A 21,794-nucleotide genomic window follows, 5' to 3' on the forward strand; every position below is an offset into this window, starting at 1 on the left:
ACATGCCTAATTATGCACATTAATCTACCTGGAAATCTTGTCAATCCCCAGTTCCTCTAATTGTGATTTTGAAGTATGGCATATGAAATTTCCACTACGAGGTCATTGGGTCAACTCCGAGCTTGCTTTTGTAACTCAAAACCATTTTTATGATGAGACATATTTTGATCATGAAGAGAAGATGAAACATTTCAGTTAGTGGGGATTTTTTTTTTTTTGCTATGTCTATAAAATGGTTTCACTTGAAATTATTTTAGGATTCTAGCTAGCTGTTGCGTCTTTAAATTTTGATAAAAATAAAGTTGAGAGTAACATTAAGAACAATACTGATATAAAATACTCCTATCCCATTTAGAAATTTTTATTATTAGTTTACATATGGTTTAAGATATAATTCATATTCTTTGTTCATGTTGCATTTTTCACTAATTATGTACTTTTAATAATTAATTTTGATAGAGTATTTGGGTATTGAAAGATTTTACTATTATTTTTTGTTGATAAAGAATAATGGAGAATGCTAGAAAAGTATGGTCATGGTCATCTATTAATAATTATTAAAACAAAATAAAGGGTTTAAATATAAATTTAAGCTTAAAAAATAAACTTTTTTAATGGGAAATTCTAAATGGAATAATTAAAAATTTAAGTGGCATATTTATAATTGGAGAAATGAAAGTGGAGAGATTGCTTATAAAATTTACTCTAATTTTCTCTCTAAGAAATGGAAAAAGATGGTCAAATATGTACAATAAATTTGTTGCAGATCAATCGCAATGAACAATGTTCTAGCACACTTCCCACCTGAAATTTATCATCGGCTTAATTCAACTTTTGAGTAAGCAGAACTTTTTTGGATGCGGTTTTACTACTGGCTAGCTTGTAATTCACGATCCTGAAAGCACTCACCAGTTGTGCTTTGTCAACAGACCGCCTGGTACAATTTTCACCGGTAGCAGGGTAGTAACTGAAGATGGTAATCCCATCAGAATTGAACTTCTGGACGCGAAGACCAAGACCCTCGTAACTTTTGGTCCTGTGTCTTGTATGAAGATTGAGATTCTTGTTCTTGATGGTGATTTTGGTTCGGATGATAGAGAGGACTGGACCGAGAATCAATTCAATGCCAATCTCATCCGCGAAAGAGAGGGTAGAAGGCCGCTACTGGCAGGAGAGTTAAATGTTACTTTACGAGGTGGAGTTGCTTTAGTCAATGATATAGCTTTCACCGACAATTCCAGTTGGCAGAGAAGTCGAAAATTTCGGTTGGGAGCTAAACCTGTGTCGAGAACTTGTGGCGGAAATGGTCAAGCGATGGTAAGAGAAGCTAGAAGTGAAGCTTTCAAGGTCATGGATCATCGCGGAGAGTGTGAGTATAGAACTTCAGCTTCAGCTATGCTTATCAGCTTTTTCGCACACTCTTTAGCAAAATGGCTTATGGTGTGTAATTTGTTTATTTGCAGAGTATAAAAAACATTACCCTCCGCAATTGGATGATGAAGTTTGGCGTTTGGAAAGAATAGCAAAAGACGGCACATCACACAAAAAGTTATCCAGATCGGGAATACTCACAGTAAGAGACTTTCTGCAAGCATTTGCGGTTAATCCCTCCGAATTGCGCAGCGTAAGAGAATCTCTTTTTCTTTCCATTTCATTCAAATGAACATCTATATTAATGATTTCATGAATAGTAATAAGTTATGTTGCACGAAAATTTCTCGGTTTCTACGTTTCGATATTTCATTTCTATTTCCGGAAATGATTTTGAAACTCCAAAAACCTATTCTTGTTGTTTCGTTGTAATCCTATTTCAGCATTCAACATAGTTAATAATAAGCATTCTTTCAGATTCTTGGAGGGGCAATCTCAAACAAATTATGGGATATAGTTATCGAGCACGCGGTTACCTGTGTTCTTGACGAAAATTGTATGCTTACTTTGGAGTTGGACAAAATGTTGGGCTTCTTTTCAATTCTGTTTACAAACTAATGGAAACATTTGATGGCCAGGCTTTCGAGCCTAACTCCTCCACAAAATGTAAGCACTTCAAATCATCATAATGTATATATTCATCAAGAACTCTAAATATTAGAGATGTATCTACAGATAGGATATCTGATCATTCAACTTTTTCTTAACAGGCTGTGGTGGAAAATCTAAAGCAACAAGCTTACAAGAACTTAAATGAACTCATCCTGATCGATGCTCGAACCATCACAGGCTTTTCAAGGCCCTTGATATGTCCTCAAATTGATTCATTTCATAGCCAAAACCTCGGTCCGCAGCAGCTTGACTTTTCAGTAGCACATCAAGGTATATACAAGCTAATTGATCCTGTCATCATTTATGGATGGAATTGGACCTAATTGATCCTGTCATCATTTATGGATGGAATTGGGCCGTCCGCAAGCCCACATGCCTGGCAATCCGGGCTATAATGGCCAGCAGCCCAGTCCCAACCACTCCAAGCCAGGATTTGAACCCGCGACCATGGCGCCTAGATGGCCACTAGACCAAGCCCGTGCTGGGAAAAATAAGACGCTTAACATTAAAAGAAAAGTAGTATGAAAAGTTAAAATAGTGTTACCGTGAATGTAGCATTCTTTGAGGAGAAACTGAAGTTAAATCAGAAAAAGCATGTGTACAAATAGTCAGAGCTGTATCTTTTTTTGTTGCAGACCTCTCGATCCATGCCCATGTTTCACAGAAGTTTCTATTCAATAAAGATAAGCTACAGTTCAGTAAGATCATCAAAAACTAAACGAATGCTCAACAAAAAATTATTCCCTCCATTTTCTTGGCAACCAAACAGTAGATATAGGGAAAAAAACGTACCAGAAACTGGAATGGGTGCACGGTGTGATTGATTCTTCTATAACTCCGCCTGAATATTTTTTATTTAAATTTGCACAGTGCTGTGTATATATGGTTAAAAGAAAATAAAAAACAGAGGGCAAAAATTAAAAAATCGAATTTTGGGAAGAAAGACGATTGTGCTTGATAACTAATTTGGAAAAACTGGAAATTCTCACGGCGGTAACGAGATCACTACAGCTGGGCCGGGCTGGATCAACATGACCTCTTTCACTTTATATTTTCAAAATGGAGCAAGGATCATTCCGGTTTTTAAATTTGTGCATCGGAGTCAAATTTACATCTATTTATAGGATTAGGTACCTGCTCGGCTCGTCCAGACCCTTCCCTTAAGGCCGGGATTGGGCACTATTATTTAATTGCAAGCCCGACCCGAACCCCAGCTCATAAAAGCCCATTATTTTATAACAATTTCTCATATAAGTACGAAAAAGTCTGATCTAAATCTGCATATATAGAGGTATTGATCAGGTTCGGATAGCAAATATAAAGTCCGGGTAAGCTTGAACCGTGCTTGAGCTTATATAAAAATTAATAAAGTTTGTTAAACCCGGTCCGAGCCCGATCCATGAACAGGTCTAGAGTCGATTAGCTCACACTCAAGATAGCTTAATTAGTTAAGAGTAATATTCTCTATTTTAGAATTATCAAAAATAAAATATTACAAATGGTACAAATTTAAAAACCAAGATTATCTAATTTTATAGTGTCCTAAACATAGAACATATTAATCTCATTAATTAAACAGGATAAGTAAATTATTTGATCCTGAACTGTAAATTTGGGAATCATGTTGACCCTTTTGATCTTTCAAAATCCAATGGATTATTTTGTAAATCATAAATAAATGAATGTTTTCTGTTATCAATCTTCTCTACTTTTCCAAACAAGGGATTATAATCAGTACTACTGATTTAACAATTACTATGAGCATTAATATAATTTATTCTTTCATTAAGTTGACAGTTAATTTCTTGATATCAATAAAAGATAGCCTTTTCTGTCAGTTTAGGATTAATTAAATTTGAATTGACAATTAAATTTAAAATTAAGCTTAGGATTAGAAGGAGGACCATGCTATAGCTTTCATAACACATCAGATACACGTAAAGAACTTATCCTAAATACTTATCATTATTACATAAATTAATCAATTAAATATGCTTTTGTTGTTGTTGTGCATCAGCTGTTAGCCTCTGCACCTGCCTCTGCAAAACTAATATTTTAACTGTGTCATAATCTGCCGTGTTTTCAACTGCCAATCATCGAAGATTCTTGATGACTGAAGTAGCCATCGCCGATGGTTGTAGCCTTGACGTGTCGACTTTTTCTGCTGTTACTGCGAGAGTTGTGAATGATAATGGAAGACGCAGCCAATAACGGAAATGAAGGCCTATTGCATCACACAATATAAGCAACTACTGCCCTCCTGTTCCGACAAAAACCAACGACTACAACAATTAATAGGCAAATAGTAAAAAAAAAAACCAACACTACAACAATTAATAGGCAATAGTAAAAAAAATTCGTAACGACTTATAATTAGTTATTTTCCCATAAGTAGTTACGTCATACCTGCAAAATACATGACATAATTTCGCATCTCACAGTCCCCATCTCTCTGACACTGCTCAACTAAAGCTCCTAAGGAGATGATATTTTCAGCAATAAATTTACACTGCAACAAAAGAGAGACGAAAGACGAACATATAATTATGTTTAACAACATTTATTTAAAAGTAAACTATGATCCTTCCACCATATTCTATTTAGAATAATCATGACCACCATGACAAATAAACAATGCAGACTTACTAGGTAATGGCCCATTCCAAATATAATCAGCAATTCAGCATGTATCAACTGAATTATTACAGTGACGACGGTGATAGGTGTCGAGTATTTTCATATATTTGATGATTCTGAAGTGCAAGGTAGAACCTCAACCAACAATTGCTGTTGGAAAACCTGAAATAAACAAAAACAAATGAAAAGGGGATGAATGTTTTACAATGTTGATGACTGTGACATGCTCAACTGCTCAAGAACAAATCATTTTGTAATGAAGATTACAGTTTTAAACAATGATAACTCTTTTTTAAGAGATTTCTCGATCTCCTCTCCGACTGAAAAGGCAATTGGGTCCGTGGCTTCCCTGATTACCTACCAGAAACGTTTACGTCAGCAGAATATCAAAATTATAACGCAAGCCAGCACATGAAAACCGACGGCTCAATGCTAGACAACCAGTAACAACCACAAAAGCAGAAGTAGAGAATAGAGCATATGAGAGTGTTATCATCCATCATGCCGCCATGGTAATTTATATATTTCATTACATACAGTAATTTTTTTCATAATTGTAGTTTTTGCATTCTTACTCTTACTCTTACTCTCATCTACACTCTCAAGCCAAACTGGAGTAAAATAACAAAAGTAAATGAAGATGGACTTTAAGATAGCAACAAACTGTCCACATGTCTAATACCTTCAAAAACATCATGCAGAACTCATATCAATCAATATATCTTGGTTATATCGAGTGAATTAACTCAATGTGCACATGTTGAGAAACAATAAATTTGCATTTAGAACAAGAAAATTAACTAGGACAACAATGAAATGGAAGAAACTACCCAATATGAAATTTCAAATAAACACTGTACATGTCAGCACACGAGCATCTTTACAGGATACTGTAACAATGCGTACCAGTTTGAATCCTTCATGAGAATGTGAAAATTCCATATCTTGGAAGTTTAAAGAGTCATTCTTCGGTAAAATGACGGATATGCGCAAAATGACACATAGAATCCTAAATCTCTTCTTTATCTGAGAAGAGAAGAAGATTAAAGTGAGCATTTGTCTTCTCAGCATGAAACAAATGAAAGGTGTTTGTTAAAACATAGCGTATAAGGACCTCTTCAGATATATCATCCATATTGGAATGTTCAGACTCTGGGAATTTCTTCCTGTGATGCCTTGTGAGTAGAGCTATTAACTGCAAAATTACCAAAAGTTTATTACCGCAGAGAGCATATGAATATAGATTACAGAGAGTGTGATTAGTATGTTCATAGTATACCTTGACCTCTTCAGCACTAAGACCTTGAAGACAATTGCCATTCTGCACAATGCTATGAAGTTTATTAACGGTGCAGATCAAATAACAAAGAAATAGGAACCATCAATTAAAAATTGCAGAACTTCCTTAACTTCTCCATGCATAGAGCATTACACCTCTTGAAAAATCAAACTATATCCTACTACTTATACTAGACAACGTATTTAGATGCACAATTGAGATTTGAGAACATTGATCGACTTCGTGATCAGGGCTGAAACTTAAGAAGATTAATCTACGTACCAAAATAATTCGATAAGTCTGCTTATGGTAACCCTTTTTACCAACAGAGAGCCCTATGTTGTGAAGCAAACAGGCAGCTTCAAGACATTCAAGACTCTTTTCATCCAAGCAGAGGCTAAATTTAACTTGATCGTCAGCAATCAATAGCCATTTTCTCAAGCCCTCAAACATCACCTGCAGCAATCACCAAGTTATCACAGTCCTCTGATTTTTCTAAAAGACTTATAAGACATAGTTGCTGTTGCTCAATAGGTAAAATCAACTTGTTATCGGCGGTAACAATAACATAACACCAATGCCTGATACTAAGTAATCCATGTGCATATCTTTAATCTAGGAAAATGAAATGAAAGCGACTTGCATGCTGTTCTTAAGCAAAAAAAAATGCCCTTTTCATCAAATAACTTAGTATCTAAAATAATACTACAATAAAATCCATAAACTATGCCTTCTTCTTCCAATTTAAGCTACAATCATGTACATTTAAGAAAGCGCATAATCAAGGAATGAAACAAATACAGAAAAAACTATAACTAAATTTAAATAAACCAAGCTAGGAACTTGATATTACATTGGCAATGCGTGCACATTGTGTGGCAGCTTTCATTCTCTTCTTATCACTAAACCTCGTAGCAAGCCTTACAACAGAAAGCCACCTCGCATTAGCATTCAAATCATAACCCTGAAAAACCCTACCCAAAGTTTCAGCAATAACACCCTCCGCCAATGCATAACCAGAAACCTCCATCTCCTCAACTCCAAGCATACCAAATATCTCGTCCAGTAAAACCGCACCAGCAACAATAAACTCCGATCTCCTCTTAAAAAACCCGTCTCTCCTACTCTTCTCACTCTCTCCTTCCATACACAAACTTTCAACAACGCTCTTCAATTCTCCATCACTGAACTTCCAATCCCTCTTACAATTACTAAACAAATCCTCATAATCACAACCCAAATCTCGCCCATAACCGTAAAAAACCGCCTTTTCGACAGCTCTAACAGTCCCTGAAGTCCCCACAACAACTTCAAACCCAATTTTCTTAACTTTCTCAACTAACCCGGATTCCTTAATAACTAACTTAACAAAATCTCTTACATCTGATACCTTATTACCATTATTACAAAGCTTCTGAGTCAAACCCACATGCCCTAATTTCAAAGAAACACCAAAAATAACCGCCCCTTTTTCCCCTATAACAAACTCAGTAGACCCACCACCAATATCAATCACCAACACTCTTTTATTAAACAAGTTTAAAAATTGAAGCATACCCTGATAAATAAACCGTGCCTCCTCTTCACCGGACAAAACAGACACTTCTAATCCAGTGCTTTCATTAATTGCACTGAGTAGCTCAACCGAGTTGCTCGCCTCGCGCATTGCTGCAGTGGCGACACAGCGAGTTTGACTCGGTGAGATTTTGTTGGATTTTAGAATCTGGCTGAAGTCCTTGAGGCAATTGAGAGCTCGGCAATGGGATTCCGGCGAGATTGAATTGGAAATGGAAAAATCACGGCCGAGGCAGACTGGGTTTTTGTGGCGATCGACTGCGAGGAATTTTCCGGATGATGGGTCGGCTTGGATTATTAACATTTTGAATGAGTTTGTACCCATGTCTATTGATGCGAAGAGATTACTTGGTGATACAGCCATGGTTGTTGAAACCGTGATGATCAGAATTCTGAAGTTGGTGATGAGGAGGAATTAAACGGTTTATTTAGTTTTGGTTTATTACTAAAGGGCTTATAATGTTTGTCTTAATGTGTAATTTGACACTTGTTGTTTTTTTTTTTGTCAAAGATTAAACTTCATTAATTGAAGAATGATATATACAATTAGAAAATGACTCCTCAACTCTAATGAGTAAGACATTTCATAAATAAATGATGAGACCTGCAAAGCAGTCATCCATAAGGACTTTTTTAGCCACCGAATAGGCCACCCAATTAAAATTTATAAGGACTATTGTTTGTTATTTGATGGTAAAATTTCAACCATTTTATTTACATTCCTTTGATAAGTAAGTTGTAACCGAGTATTAAGCTTTAACTTTGCAGACAATACTATGTGTTAATTATTAATTCTTGTAATAATTATGAATTTTATTTATGAATAATAAGTGTATTCCAGATTTCGAAGACAAAAAATTGCATTACAAAAGCCAAAAGAGGTGGAATTTTTATAAAAATCTAAATCCGAACAACAAAACTTATAATTGTAACTTAAAATAAAAAAAAGCATGAAAGATATTATTATAAATGATAGGGTTAATTCCATATAAAATCACCACTTTTACATGTTTTTTCATTTTAATCACGTCCTTTAAAAAGTGTCAAATAAAATCACAACCTTTCATTTTTTTACAAATCTATCACTAATGTGAAAATCCGGTGTATGTTTGTTAGCTCGACAACCGGAATCAACAAGAGAATAGTAATAAGAATGTATTTTGTGTGTTAATAGGGCATTATTCAGATTAAAACATTTATTTGTGAGGAAAAAGACATCAAATTTTACTCATCGATAATAGATTTGCAAAAAAATGAAAGGTGGTGATTTTATTTGACACTTTTTAAAGAACGTGATTAAAATGAAAAATGTGTAAAGGTGGTGATTTTATATGGAATTAACCCTAAATGATATTTCCCAAAATCGAATGTTTAAGCCTACTTTTTTTTATATTTTTCGCCTTCTAAATATTTTTAATAATAATGATCCAAAGTATTTTAATTTGCATACCCATTAGTCCAAGTGAGCAAAAATTGCTTAGCTAAGCTCACATAATTAATTCCAAAAATTTCATTAATTCAATTAAAAATTGTCATTCCCTACAAGACTTTGCTGAAATCAACAAGCATTGAAAAGAACTATATAAATTAAGATTATAAAAACCTACTCTATAGGCTATACTAATAAAAAAAATTAATGAGTTGTTCTAAGAATTTGCTTGATCAAATATATTTCCCGGAAAATTCACACCACAGGAACCGGGAAATAGAGTGGAAGGTGGCCGGAAATTGTACAGAATTTGTTTCTACGGTTCATCTCTCCGACAAGATGACTAAACTGAACATGTGACTTTTATTTTATCAAACTAAACATATGACTTGACTAACTGAAACCACCGTAGCAGCAATTTTTGCGGTGCATGCATAAAAAAAATTAGTTTTGCTGAAATTTTACTTAAGTTATTTTTTGTTTAACAATTTTACATTACACGTATCAGACATTGACAATGACATACTAAGCTTAGTGGAACTATACATTTGGCTTACATTTCAACACTTTTAATGGTTCAATTCTTAAAAAAAAAAAAACATTTTAAATGGTTCAAATTATGTGTATTTATAATTTTATTGAATGTATGAAATAGATATGGAGCTAATGAACAAACGCGTGAACATTGTACCATAGCATATTATGTCTATGCAGTAACAGGTGACACGGACACGTACACGGAAAAATACACGGAAAAATGAGACACTAGTATATAGACACAAAGAAACACTATTATTTTAAGGCTTTATATATAAAAAGTGAAATTTCATGCTCGAAACACTAAATTTCTAATATGTTTTTGAAACGGAAAATATTGATTTTTTTTTCAAAGATAGATTCATTATAAAAAATTAAAGTACAATATGAAAGTCATAAACGACCCAACTATATGAACTTTCAAAACTTTAATCTATCAACAAAATACATTTGAAGTTATAAAGAATAAGCAATAGATTAATCGAAAGGGAATAAACTAAGGCCAAATTCCGCAAAACTTAAACACATCGCTTTATCCGAAACGCGGGGTCTTAATTTTTTAGACCCATTTGATTATTCCGTGAAACCGCTTGTACCTAAAAACTCAATCCGCAACTTTAAGATGAATCAAACAAGATAGATCTAATAACATATTAAATAAACACCAACACATAATTTAAATTAAAAATCTCAATTTTAAAGTTTTGAAGAAATTCCTAGTTAAAACTTGAAGATGGTTTCAACCCCTCTAAAAAACCACTTCCTCTAAAAAATAAAATTTTTTCAGATTTTTAAAAAAACCAACTACAAAGACTATATTTTTTTTCTTTCTTTTGAGTTGAGGATCTTAGATCTGATCAAAAATCAACAATTTGATCGGGTTAAAGATCCTTTCAGCCGATTTAAGAAGAAATAAAATCTCCAACTTAAATTTTTTGAAAGAACTCATTAGGTAAAATAAAATCATGGTTTTCTCATCCAAAAAAAATCACCTTCTTTAAGAATAGTTCCTTTAAATCTGTAAAAAATGAGAGATCTTCAAAAATAAAATTTTATTGTACAAGCAAACCAATTAGCTTTTATTAAGAAGAGAGAAAGAAAAAGTGGAGGAGGTAGTTTTTCGGCCAAAGGCCAAAACTACCTCCTCAAACTAAAAAAATGTAATTTATGTTTTTTAAGAGAGAAGGGAGAGCTAATATTTTTAGAGATAGCGGAGGATAGTTTCCTTATCCGGAAAACGTTGATATGTAGTACAATTATCCGGAGAACGTTGATATGTGTATGTACCACCTAGTATAATATAAAGGCTTAATCACCAAAAAATGTCAAACATATACGTTTTGTGTCAATCATAGCCAAACCTTTAAAAATCACCAGATTTAGCCAAACCTTATATGTTCTGTTTCTTTTTTAGCCATTTTTGAATCGAACCGGTTTTTCTGACACCGTGTCGTTCACGTCATCGCCAACTAAGTAATTGGCTGGCATGTCAGCTGAAATATTTAAATAAGGTTTGGCTATAACTGACACAAAAAATAGGTTTGGTATTTTTTGGGTGAATAAACCGAATTTTAAATTCAAGCCAATTTTTAAATTTAATAATTAGTAAATTAATTATATCATTTATGAAAATTATATATATTTAAAAATAATTAATATTTCCTATTGAATACTAATTAAAATTAATTTTAATTGTTTATTAAATCTAATCAAATCTAATAAATTTATATTATAATATATTTTAATGAATATGTAATTAAAACAATTAATCAATGTATTACTTAGCAATTAATGTTGAATTAAATTTGGTGAAATGGTTTACTGTTCATGATGATTTTGAACTTGATTTATTATTTTTAATGTTGTTGAGATCTTGTTATGATTGGGTTTAGATAATAAATAAAATAGTTATGTGTAAATTAATGTAAGTTGTTGGCTATGCTAAGTAAAATGACATATGCGTTTATACTTATAAACATCATGATATATATTGATTACAGCACAATGAGCTTCACTTTTAAAGAAAAAAAATGAGAAAATAATTACACTCATCCTTTAAATAAGCAGTCTATTCAGTAATTATTTTTATGTTTATGTGTGTATAGTTGAATTATGAACATTATCGTATGTTTGTTGTGTATATTACTCTCAAATTATTCGTCGGAAGACGAACAATTGGATTTCAAACGGTGGCAGTGTCAAAGAACCAACAACTGGAATTTAAAAAAAATTAAGATGAATATGATATTTTTTGTTTTTAATAGAATTTAAATTAATTATATATCCATCAAATATGTTAAAAAAATTTATTAGAATTATTTAAATTTAATAAAAAAATAAATTAATGTTAATTAGCGTTAAATAAAAATATTATTTTTAAAATTAGTTTTATTCACCAAAAAATATCAAACCTATACATTTTGTGTCAGTTATAGCCAAACCTTATTTAAATATTTCAGCTGCCATGTCAGCCAATTGCTTAGTTGGCGGTGACGTGGACGACACGGTGTCAACAAAACCGGTTCGATTCAAAAATGGCTAAAAAGGAAACAGAACATATAAGGTTTGGCTAAATCTGGTGATTTTTAAAGGTTTGGCTATAATTGACACAAAACGTATAGGTTTGACATTTTTTGATGATTAAACCTAATATAAATACACTAATGGAGTAAAAATAGTTTTCTATTTTCTTAAATTATAATAAAAAGATAAAAAAAATCAAATTATATCTCTCAATTTGTTCTAACTTTAGTATTTTAAAATTAAATATAAATATGAATTGTAAATTTGAAAACCGAAACAACTTTGAACTCTAAATTATATTTGTGCTAGTTAGTTATCCGAAGAATATGTTTTGGAAGATTGTATTTGTGTTGTGACGACTAGGGGTGGGCATGGACCGGTTAACCGGTCCATGAGGGTAATTTGTAAACCGGTCCATTGTAATACGGTTTTTAAAATTAAAAACCTAAACCTAAAATTTTAAACGGTTAACCGGTAAATTGGTTAACCATAAAAAACGGTTCGGTTTTTCGGTTTTGCGGTTTTTAACCATATAACCATTAGAAAAATTAAAGACAAAAAGAGATATATTTTTAATTCTATTTGATTTTTTAGCAAACAAAAAAAAACTATAGAAATTCAAATTATATTAAAAAATATAAATCTAAACTATCTTATAAATAGTTAAATCAATGCAAATATTTAAAACTATTATTATTTACAAATAATTTATGAGTAATATTAAAGCTAGGTTTGTATTTTTTAAATTGTTTGTAGTGTTGTTCACGTCCACTTTCTACTATTTATAGACTTAAATATTCCTATTTTTGTTAAGTAAATATTTTAATAAGGAAAACAAATTTCTTTTACAATATTTTCATATATAAAATCTCCTAAAATATATAAATATTCCTAAATAAAATATATGTCAATATATTTTTATATTTAGATTTTATTGTGTATATTATAAAATCAATATTATTTTATAGATCATAAAATATATCTTATTAATTATTAAAAATATATGAATATATATATATATATATATATATAAACCGGTTAACCGGTTAACCACGGTTTTTAGAAATTCAAAACCTAAACCTAAACCATTAACCATGAAAACTAAAAATCAAAACCTAAACCTAAACCGTTGGACCGGTTAACCACATTTTCCGGTTCGGTTTTCCGGTTTCGGTTCGGTTAATCGGTTTGACCGGTTTTTTTGCCCACCCCTAGTGACGACTCACTATATTGACACAATTAGAGATAATACGAACACAATCTATTTAATAATGGCACGATACAAAAATAAAACAGATTATAATGCATGTTAATTTTTATAATCAGCTTGGTGGGCTGATTATGAGTTATAAAACACGTTTATATATTCATTTGGACGAGTCATAATAGATCATCACCAATATGACACATTTATTTTATTTATTTCGAAGACTAAAATTTCCATTAATAACAATAAAAATTAAAAAATAACTTATTTATTTAAACACCAACATGATAAATTTTATATTGCGTTCATAACATATTTAATTAGATAGACACGATAAGACAATGACAGACACGATCTAAATATCGTATCATCAACCAATTAAATGAGCTAGCGTGTCAACTCGAATACAACATATCTAAATTGTATTATAAATGAATTGACTCATTTATAATCTACGCAACACAGACACCGACACGGGTCACGAGACACTTTAAACACGAACACAATGAAACAATGTTATTTTAAGATTTTTCAATATATAAAATGAAATTTCGTATTTTAAAACGCTTCCGAAACAGATTATGTCGATTGAACAAAGTGTTCGTCCTCACTGGTTTATAACATAACTTGCTTGCTACTATGCTAATCAAACACTAGCTAAGCTAGCCATAGCTGCAACACCACACAGACACAGTTCCCATGCATGAACCACTGCATTATTCACATTCACAATGAACTAAAACAAATTTTATAAACCAAATTGAAAAACGCAAGAAACAACAATATTTTGAATTCAAGTTGAATTCAATTCAAGATTCAATTCAAATTCAAATTTTTATATTCATCCACTGAATTTATATAAATATTTAGTATACCAGTCCATTTCAAAATCCCGTCACTTTAATCACCCAAAACGCGGTAACCCAGAAATTCAATTTGTCTCCAATTATACGCGTCAGTCATCGTGTTAATTTGTGTTTAATTTCATTTTTATTGGGTCTAATTTTGTCTCTATCATATGATTTAAGAAGCTGATGTGTCCTTCAAAAATTACGCGGTTAGTTCGTTATGTAGAATTTCAAGATTTTCAAAAAGTCTTTTTTTATGCATTAATCTTGTTTTGTCGAATTAGTTAAATGTCGGTTTTTTAAGTAGTTAAGTACTATGTTCTTGATACTTTGGAGTACACAAATATATAAATTTGATTCTTTTTTAACAGTTTCTCAGAAAAAGTTTAAACCTTTTTTGGAATATAATTCTTGACTTTAATTGTGATGTCTTGTTTTTATAGCGCGTGAATTGTTAGAGTTTAATTAGAGTTGAGCTGAAACTTCGATGTAGCTTCTCTTTGTTTCTTAAAGTCAATCTTAAAATTTCTTATTTAAAGACATTTTAGGTTGTTTTGTGTTGGTTAGAATTGTACTTTATATCATAATTTTAAAATTTGATTCTATTACAAGGATTTTATTTGTCTGAATTATTAGTAGTGTTTAATAATGGCGCCAAAGAGGTGTTTTAATGGGGATGCTGAGAGTGGTAGTGAGGACAGTTCAACTCATGATCCTAAGCGGTTTAAAAAGTAAATTGTTTAGCTTTTTTAGATTGTTTATGATGTTATGGTTCTGTTTTTTAGCTGTTATTGATGTGTTTTTTGTTTTGTTTTTTTGCAGTGCAAATATTAGAGATTTGCTTGGACTGTTCTCTGTTCAGGATATGGTGGAGTCGCTCGAACCGTTCATTCGAGGAGTGGTATGATCATGTGAATAGTCTTATTTTATATGCATTTTGATCTTCTAGCGTAGTTAGCACGGGCACTTCATTCAATCAATGTTTTTCATTGCGAAAACGTGTTGGGAACTTGGCGTTTCGTACACGAAACTCCACTTTTAAGATAGAAAACCTTAAAATAGTATTGTTTCGCCGTGTCAGTGTCCAAGTGTCCCGTGTCCGTGGTACCTAGATATTAGCTCATACCCATGTTTGCTTTCTCTTTAACTGTTGGTTCAGAAGTGAGATTATCTTGAATTTTTGTTGTTTGAATTAGTTAGAAATGTAATTTAGTTTGAATGGCTTGAATTCTTGATTTCAATCTATTTGCTTGGATTTTTTAACATATAATGGAAATTCTTCTACTAATTTTGTTCATTAAGTGTGAGACTGTTAGTTCAGAGATGGGATTGTCTTGAATTTTGGTTCTTAGAGCAAGTCAGAAGTGTAATTTTTGTTTTAATGGCTTGAATTCTTGATTTCAATCACATTTATTTGCATTTTTCAACATGTAATGAAAGTTGTTCTGCTAATTTTGTTCATTAGGTTAGGTGTGAGACCGTTAGTTCAGAAATTGGTTTATCTTGAATTTTGTTCTTTGAGCAAGTCAGAATTGTAAATTAAGTTTCATGGCCTGATTTCTTGATTTCAATCACATTTACTTGCAGTTTCAACATGTAATTAAAATTCTGCTAATTTTGTTCATTAGGTGCGAGATGAGGTTGAACGAACTGTTCTTCGCGTTCTTCATCCATCATTCAGGTTAGTTATTGTTACAATTATGCAATTCAATAGAATTTCATATGCAAGAATATTCGACGCTGATGTTCTTGTATCTTCATTGTAGACCTTCATTCAATCAGAATGAGACATCAGGAGGGGGACGGGGTTTCCTGTTGTGCTTTGTCAACAGACCGCCCGGTACCATTTTTACTGGTAGCAGGGTAGAAACTGAAGATGGTAATCCCATCAGAATTGAACTTCTGGATGCAAAGACCAAGACCCTCGTAACTTCTGGTCCTGTGTCTTGTATGAAGATTGAGATTCTTGTTCTTGATGGTGATTTTGGTTCGGATGATAGAGAGGACTGGACCGAGAATCAATTCAATTCCAATCTCATCCGCGAAAGAGAGGGTAGAAGGCCGCTACTGGCAGGAGAGTTAAATGTTACTTTACGAGGTGGAGTTGCTTTAGTCAATGATATAGCTTTCACCGACAATTCCAGTTGGCAGAGAAGTCGAAAGTTTCGGCTGGGAGCTAAACCTGTGTCGACAACTTGTGGCGGAAATGGTCAAGCGATGGTAAGAGAAGCAAGAAGTGAAGCTTTCAAGGTCATGGATCATCGCGGAGAGTGTAAGTGCAGAACTTCGCACTCAGCTATGCTTGTCAGCTTTTCCGCAGACTCTTTAGCTAAATGGCTTACAGTGCAATTTTTTTATTTGCAGTGTATAAAAAGCATTACCCTCCGCATTTGGATGATGACGTTTGGCGTTTGGAAAGAATAGCAAAAGACGGCACATCACACAAGAAGCTATCCAAATCGGGAATACTCACTGTAAGGGACTTTCTGCAGTCGTTTGCGGTCAATCCCTCCGAATTGCGCAGAGTAAGAGAAGCTCTTTTTCTTTCCATCTCATTCAAATGAACACCTATATTAATGAATTCATGAATACTAATAAGTTGTGTTGCTCAAAAACTTCTCGAGTTCTATGTTTCGGTATTTCATTTCTATTTCCGGTGATGATTCCGAAACTCCAAAACTCTATTTGTTGTTTCGTTGATTCCCATTTCAGCGTTTCTGTTTCTGTTTCCGCTCTACATAGCTAATAATAAGCATTCTTTCAGATTCTTGGAGGGACAATCTCAAACAAGATATGGGATACAATTATCGAGCACGCAGATACCTGTGTTCTTGACGAAAAGTTGTATGCTTACTTTGGAGCTGGACAAAATGTTGGGCTTCTTTTCAGTTCTGTTTACAAACTAATGGGAACATATGATGGTCAGGCTTTCGAGCCTCTCGAAAAATTAACTCCTCCACAAAACGTAAGCACTTAAAATCATCATAATGTATATATTCATCAAGAATTCTAAATATTAGAGATGTATCTACACATAGGATATCTGATTATTCAACTTTTTCTTGACAGGCTGTGGTGGAAAATCTAAAGCAACAAGCTTACAAGAACTTAAATGAATTCATCCTGATCGATGCCCGAACCGTTACAGGCTTTTCAAGGCCCTTGATATGTCCTGAAATTGATTCATTTCATAGCCAAAACCTCGGTCCGCAGCAGCTTGAATTCTCGGTAGCAAATCAAGGTATATACAAGCTAATTGATCCTGTCATCATTTATGGATGGAATTCGACCTAATTGATCCTGTCATCATTTATGAAACTAATCTGATGATTGCTTTTCTGTGCAGATCAACCAGAAATGGTATTCGAATTCAGCACCGCGGAAAATGTTACTAATCAAACACATTTATTCCCATCAAACCCGAGGGACAGTTTCAAATTGAGCGACTTTCTTATACCAAGTACACCAGAGAACAATTGGCCTGCAAGTTCTTCACAATGGCCTATAGTAACAACAACTAATGATGCATCACTTGCTGAAGACATAACCTTGCAGGCTCAAGTATCATCAGCCTGGCCTGCTACAAGCTCATCGGTCTGCTGGGGACAAGGCAATACGTTCGTTTTCAGTTCCGATAATAACGGAGGAGTAGATTTCTTATCTTCTTATTCAAGATTCGGTGTGCATATGTCGAGAATTCGAAAAACAAAAGCAGGGTGGTGTAAGCTACGAGCTGCTATATTGAAATGGGGATTGGTTCGGAGAAACGTTGCTGCCAAAAGATTTGGCCGAGCTTATGTTATGTAGATTATTAGAGCTGTTTAGATAAAATATATAGTCGAGCATCTCATGATTTTAGGAGACAAAGATGTCTATTAGCATCTATGAGAGTTAGTCATTTAGATTTTAGCTTTTGCTGTTACATTGTAATCTTTTATTTTTTGCTTTTTTTGTAACAAAGTGCATCAAATTCTACTTTGTGTTTTAAGTTAGTTTTGCAACATATTAATGAATCAAACCTTTTTTTTCTTGTCATTGTCTACAAATTAAATGAGACGCGAAGTAAAGAAAAACGTTATTCAATAAAAATAAGTGTTTATATTTTTAATTTAAGCTATTAAGTCGTTTATCAAACGCGATTTTATTTTTTATAATAAATTATTTTTTATTTCGTCAAAGTGATAAAATAAATTTTATTTGTTGTAAATTTTATATTTATCTTGATATTTTGTTGTAAATATTTGTTTGCATTTTATAAAAAAAAACATCGATTGTGGCAACCAATATTAACAAATATTATATGAAACTGTTCACTTGTGACATGCTTTCAATGGAGAGCGAAAATGACAACATATTAAAAAGAATTATGTTAGTATAATTTAATAATTTAATTTTTAATTTGTAAAATAATCTGAGAATAATGTTATATATTTTTCATTCTATGTTTTTTTTTTTTATTATTTGGGGAGAGGGGAGCGCTTGTAGGAGGAATCGAACCCACGACCTAGCAGTTTGCTGCTTAGCGCTTATAGCATTTGAGCTATAGCTCATTGGTATTCTATGTTAGATTAGCAGAAATAATCTGATATTTTTATATTTTTAATAATCTAAAACTATTAGTTTAATTATATGATTTAATAATTTAAAATTTTAATAAAAAAGAGTTATATACATATTAAATCTTAACGTTTTACGTTTATAGCGACTTAATTCTATTTCTTAAAACGTCGCTTTGCATATCTCAACCTTTTAATTTTTAGTGGGAGATCCGTATTAAATGGGAGGTCTAGCTTCCCCGAAGTTTAACCAAGGTGTTCGGGCTCCGCCGGAGGTTCCCTCGTCACCAAAAAAAAAACATTATTTTGCATATTTTTAGCATTGTGTAACTTTTATTTTATTACGTCGTTTTATGAAAAAACAGCGACGTTTTTTAGTTTTATTTTTTCTGAAAAACAACTTTATTTACACAATGTAAAAACGTGAAACGGTAAAATATGCACTTCAATGTTTTAAAAAATAAAATTGGATACCTAAAATGTGAAAAAATTATTTTAATACAGAAAAAAAAGATGACTTTCTTTTTTCGTTAAAGATTTACAAGCAAGTCATCCTAGCAATAAAAGCAAAAAGTAAAAACTAATGGAATTCACTCTAATCCTTTTTCATCGAGGGCATTAAAACAGAATCTTTTCATCCCACTACTAATCAAAAAAATCACAAGTTCATGGCAAAACAGGTAATTAAACACAAAAACAAGTGGCTAATATCATAACAACCAACAAAATATCTTCTTCTTCTTCAAACTATTCAATTCTCTCGAACCTTCCATTAACACAATTTACATAAATACACGGCCTCCCATAAAAAAATTTCTTCAAGATATTTTGTTTTCTTCTCTCTGATTGCCACACATTCACACACTCGAACAATAAATTTGGTGCTATTATGTGCGTGTTTGAGTCTGAGGATCTTACAGATATTATACATACAGAGTCCGTCGCCGGCGATTTTGCTTCAATTTGCGAGAATTAGGTTTTGATTTGAGAAATTATGGATCGAGAAGGAGGATCCAACGGCGGATCTTGCTATTACTCTGTTCTCGGTGTTCGTCGGAACGCCTCCTTCTCTGATATCCGTACTGCCTATCGTAAACTCGCCATGGTAAGTAATCATCGTTCCGACGTCATTTTCGATTCTCTCGTTTATTCCGTTTCTTTAATTGTGAGTTTTTTTTTCTGTATACACAGAAATGGCATCCGGACAAATGGACCGGTAACCCCGCCGTCGCCGGAGAAGTCAAACGACGGTTTCAGCAAATCCAGGAAGCTTATACCGGTATTTAACGCCGCAGCTTTTTCCGTTTGTTATTTTGAGGCGCGTGCTAACTTCCGTTAACTGTCCGTTTTGTTTTCTTGTTCTTAATTTTTTCTTTATACAGTTTTATCTGACCAGGCAAAGAGGTCAATGTATGATGCTGGGCTTTACGATCCACTTGAAGAAGAAGATGATGTTAGTAATAGTATACGAATTTTTTTGTTATTCTCATAGGGCAAAACGATGCCGTTTTAGCCTTGGGAAAAATTTGATTGGAAATTTATTTTTGTTGTCTGATCGGTCCCTGAACTTTATAATTTTACACATCAGGACTTTTGTGATTTCATGCAAGAGATGATTTCTATGATGAACAATGTGAAAGACGAGGTATACAATATAATTTTAGATTTCCTATCTTGCCCATGTTTTTTGACATGTTGAAGGGCATAATAGTAATGTCTGTTGTGTAATGATTGATTAGGGAGATAGCTTTGAAGATCTTCAAAGGATGTTCGTGGAAATGGTCGGCGGAGATGGCGTGGGAGTTGAACGCAGCGAAGATCGAACGGATGGGAAGAGGGCACGCGTCAACTCATCTAAAGGTAATGCAGCAAAGCGCAGTAACTCTCGGTGTTGAGCCAGCCAATGTAGTGGATCACTGCCGTCACATATCAAGGCCTTAAGTAGAGGGGCGGTTGGTGGGCATTTGGGTGCCATATTAGACAATAGTGTAGATGATAAGTTAATGTGGTTAAAGTGTTTCTGATTTTTTAGGCTTTTAATTAATTATTTGTAATTTTTAGCATATTAGTATAAGATTTTCCTTTTTTACTTGATTATTTATTTTTACCTTTTAGTTTGATTTATGAATAACTTTTGTTACTCCTTTTGAGTTGGAAGATTTTAGATGATTTACATTTCTGAATTTCCTTTAAAGAATTTGCTTCTTAAATAAAAAGGTTGTAAATATTATTTTTAGAGAAATGAAAATTCAACTTAAAAATTTACTTATAAATCTAAAATTTTATGCTCAAATTCAAACTTTAAAATTCATAATTTAAAAAATTTTAATCCAAAGGGTTCCTTAATGTTAGTATTTGCCTAATGCAAAAACAAATGTCATTTATGACTTTGAGATTCGCACGTCTTCCACTAGACTTGTCTTACGAAATGGACTGAAATGCTTGAACAAAATTGACACTTGCTATGCATGCCAAATGAATTTTCCTCGTGTCTACAGGCATAATGATAATGTCATATACTCTCTTCGTATTTTTCCCTATTTGAAAATGTCTAAAATATATCTTATCTATTACTAAAAATATTATCACTATGTCGGATTGGGTCGGGCCAATGCTTTTGTTTGCTTTAACCGTTTTGGTGTTCAGTTTGACATGCGCTCGGTTCATACTGTTTTGTATATATAAATGAAGTTTAAGCTTTTATTTAATTTCATTTAATAAGCGAGCAGAACTTGAACATGCTAATGTTTGGTGAATAAAAGTTGAGGAGGCAAACAGTTAATTGAGAGAACAATTAGCTTATAAATTTAGAAAACAAATAATAAAAACATGGTTAATTGAATATTATTATCAATTTCAAAATTAATTTGTCCATAAATTAATTTATATGTTAATTATTTATTGTTAACTAGATTAATGGGGTAATTTAAAAAAAGTTTTTTTTTTATAATTAAAAAAATTTAATGGGATAAATTACTATTTAATTTTATTAATTTTTTTTATTTTCTTCAATCATGATTGGATGGGTGGAAATTGTTTGAACTTTGTATGGGCAAGGCCAGTAGAAAGCTGTAGGGTTGGAATCATTGTATAACGCACATAACAATGGTGGTTCACATAGATCGGTACGAGGTGCAAGTGTTCTTTGTCACGTCAGTAC

At 32.7% G+C, this 21,794-nt stretch overlaps 4 protein-coding genes and 1 long non-coding RNA gene across 6 annotated transcripts; 3 read left to right on the top strand and 2 right to left on the bottom strand.

Annotated features, from left to right (window-relative positions):
* The first annotated feature begins 88 nt into the window (after positions 1–88).
* LOC130015313 (calmodulin-binding protein 60 B-like) lies at positions 89–2,745 on the top strand. The gene is made up of 5 exons (XM_056105137.1): positions 89–838; positions 930–1,369; positions 1,464–1,624; positions 1,849–2,037; positions 2,142–2,745. Coding segments are annotated over exons 1-3 (504 nt in total). The 5' UTR covers positions 89–776; the 3' UTR covers positions 1,466–1,624; positions 1,849–2,037; positions 2,142–2,745.
* On the bottom strand, positions 2,039–3,123 carry LOC130015314 (uncharacterized). Its single transcript, XR_008790338.1, has 2 exons — positions 2,836–3,123; positions 2,039–2,713 (listed from the first exon to the last, which is right to left on the bottom strand). It is a non-coding gene; the product is annotated as an uncharacterized LOC130015314 (long non-coding RNA).
* Positions 3,124–3,934: 811 nt separating this feature from the next.
* On the bottom strand, positions 3,935–7,996 carry LOC126674190 (uncharacterized). 2 transcript variants are annotated; one of them, XM_050368600.2, is made up of 9 exons: positions 6,813–7,996; positions 6,242–6,415; positions 5,960–6,001; positions 5,795–5,875; positions 5,587–5,706; positions 4,948–5,029; positions 4,690–4,842; positions 4,450–4,552; positions 3,935–4,303 (listed from the first exon to the last, which is right to left on the bottom strand). In XM_050368600.2, exons 1-6 carry the CDS (start codon positions 7,896–7,898, stop codon positions 4,973–4,975), a joined length of 1,560 nt encoding a protein of 519 aa, XP_050224557.1. In that variant the 5' UTR covers positions 7,899–7,996; the 3' UTR covers positions 3,935–4,303; positions 4,450–4,552; positions 4,690–4,842; positions 4,948–4,972. The 2 variants fall into 2 exon arrangements, with proteins under 2 accessions (XP_050224557.1, XP_050224556.1); XM_050368599.2 differs by having other exon boundaries at positions 4,948–5,037; positions 6,813–7,993.
* Positions 7,997–14,036: 6,040 nt separating this feature from the next.
* LOC126674189 (calmodulin-binding protein 60 B) lies at positions 14,037–18,108 on the top strand. The gene is made up of 8 exons (XM_050368597.2): positions 14,037–14,809; positions 14,901–14,979; positions 15,707–15,759; positions 15,845–16,350; positions 16,443–16,603; positions 16,843–17,043; positions 17,148–17,319; positions 17,425–18,108. Exons 1-8 carry the CDS (start codon positions 14,727–14,729, stop codon positions 17,883–17,885), a joined length of 1,716 nt encoding a protein of 571 aa, XP_050224554.1. The 5' UTR covers positions 14,037–14,726; the 3' UTR covers positions 17,886–18,108.
* A 1,307-nt stretch (positions 18,109–19,415) lies between these two features.
* On the top strand, positions 19,416–20,723 carry LOC126674709 (uncharacterized). The gene is made up of 5 exons (XM_050369196.2): positions 19,416–19,739; positions 19,826–19,913; positions 20,017–20,087; positions 20,223–20,279; positions 20,374–20,723. The coding sequence occupies exons 1-5, from the start codon at positions 19,629–19,631 to the stop codon at positions 20,527–20,529; spliced, it is 483 nt and encodes a 160-aa protein (XP_050225153.1). The 5' UTR covers positions 19,416–19,628; the 3' UTR covers positions 20,530–20,723.
* Positions 20,724–21,794: the final 1,071 nt, after the last annotated feature.

This window comes from Mercurialis annua, linkage group LG3 (genome assembly GCF_937616625.2).
Source record: "Mercurialis annua linkage group LG3, ddMerAnnu1.2, whole genome shotgun sequence".
NCBI classification, from domain to species: domain Eukaryota; kingdom Viridiplantae; phylum Streptophyta; class Magnoliopsida; order Malpighiales; family Euphorbiaceae; genus Mercurialis; species Mercurialis annua.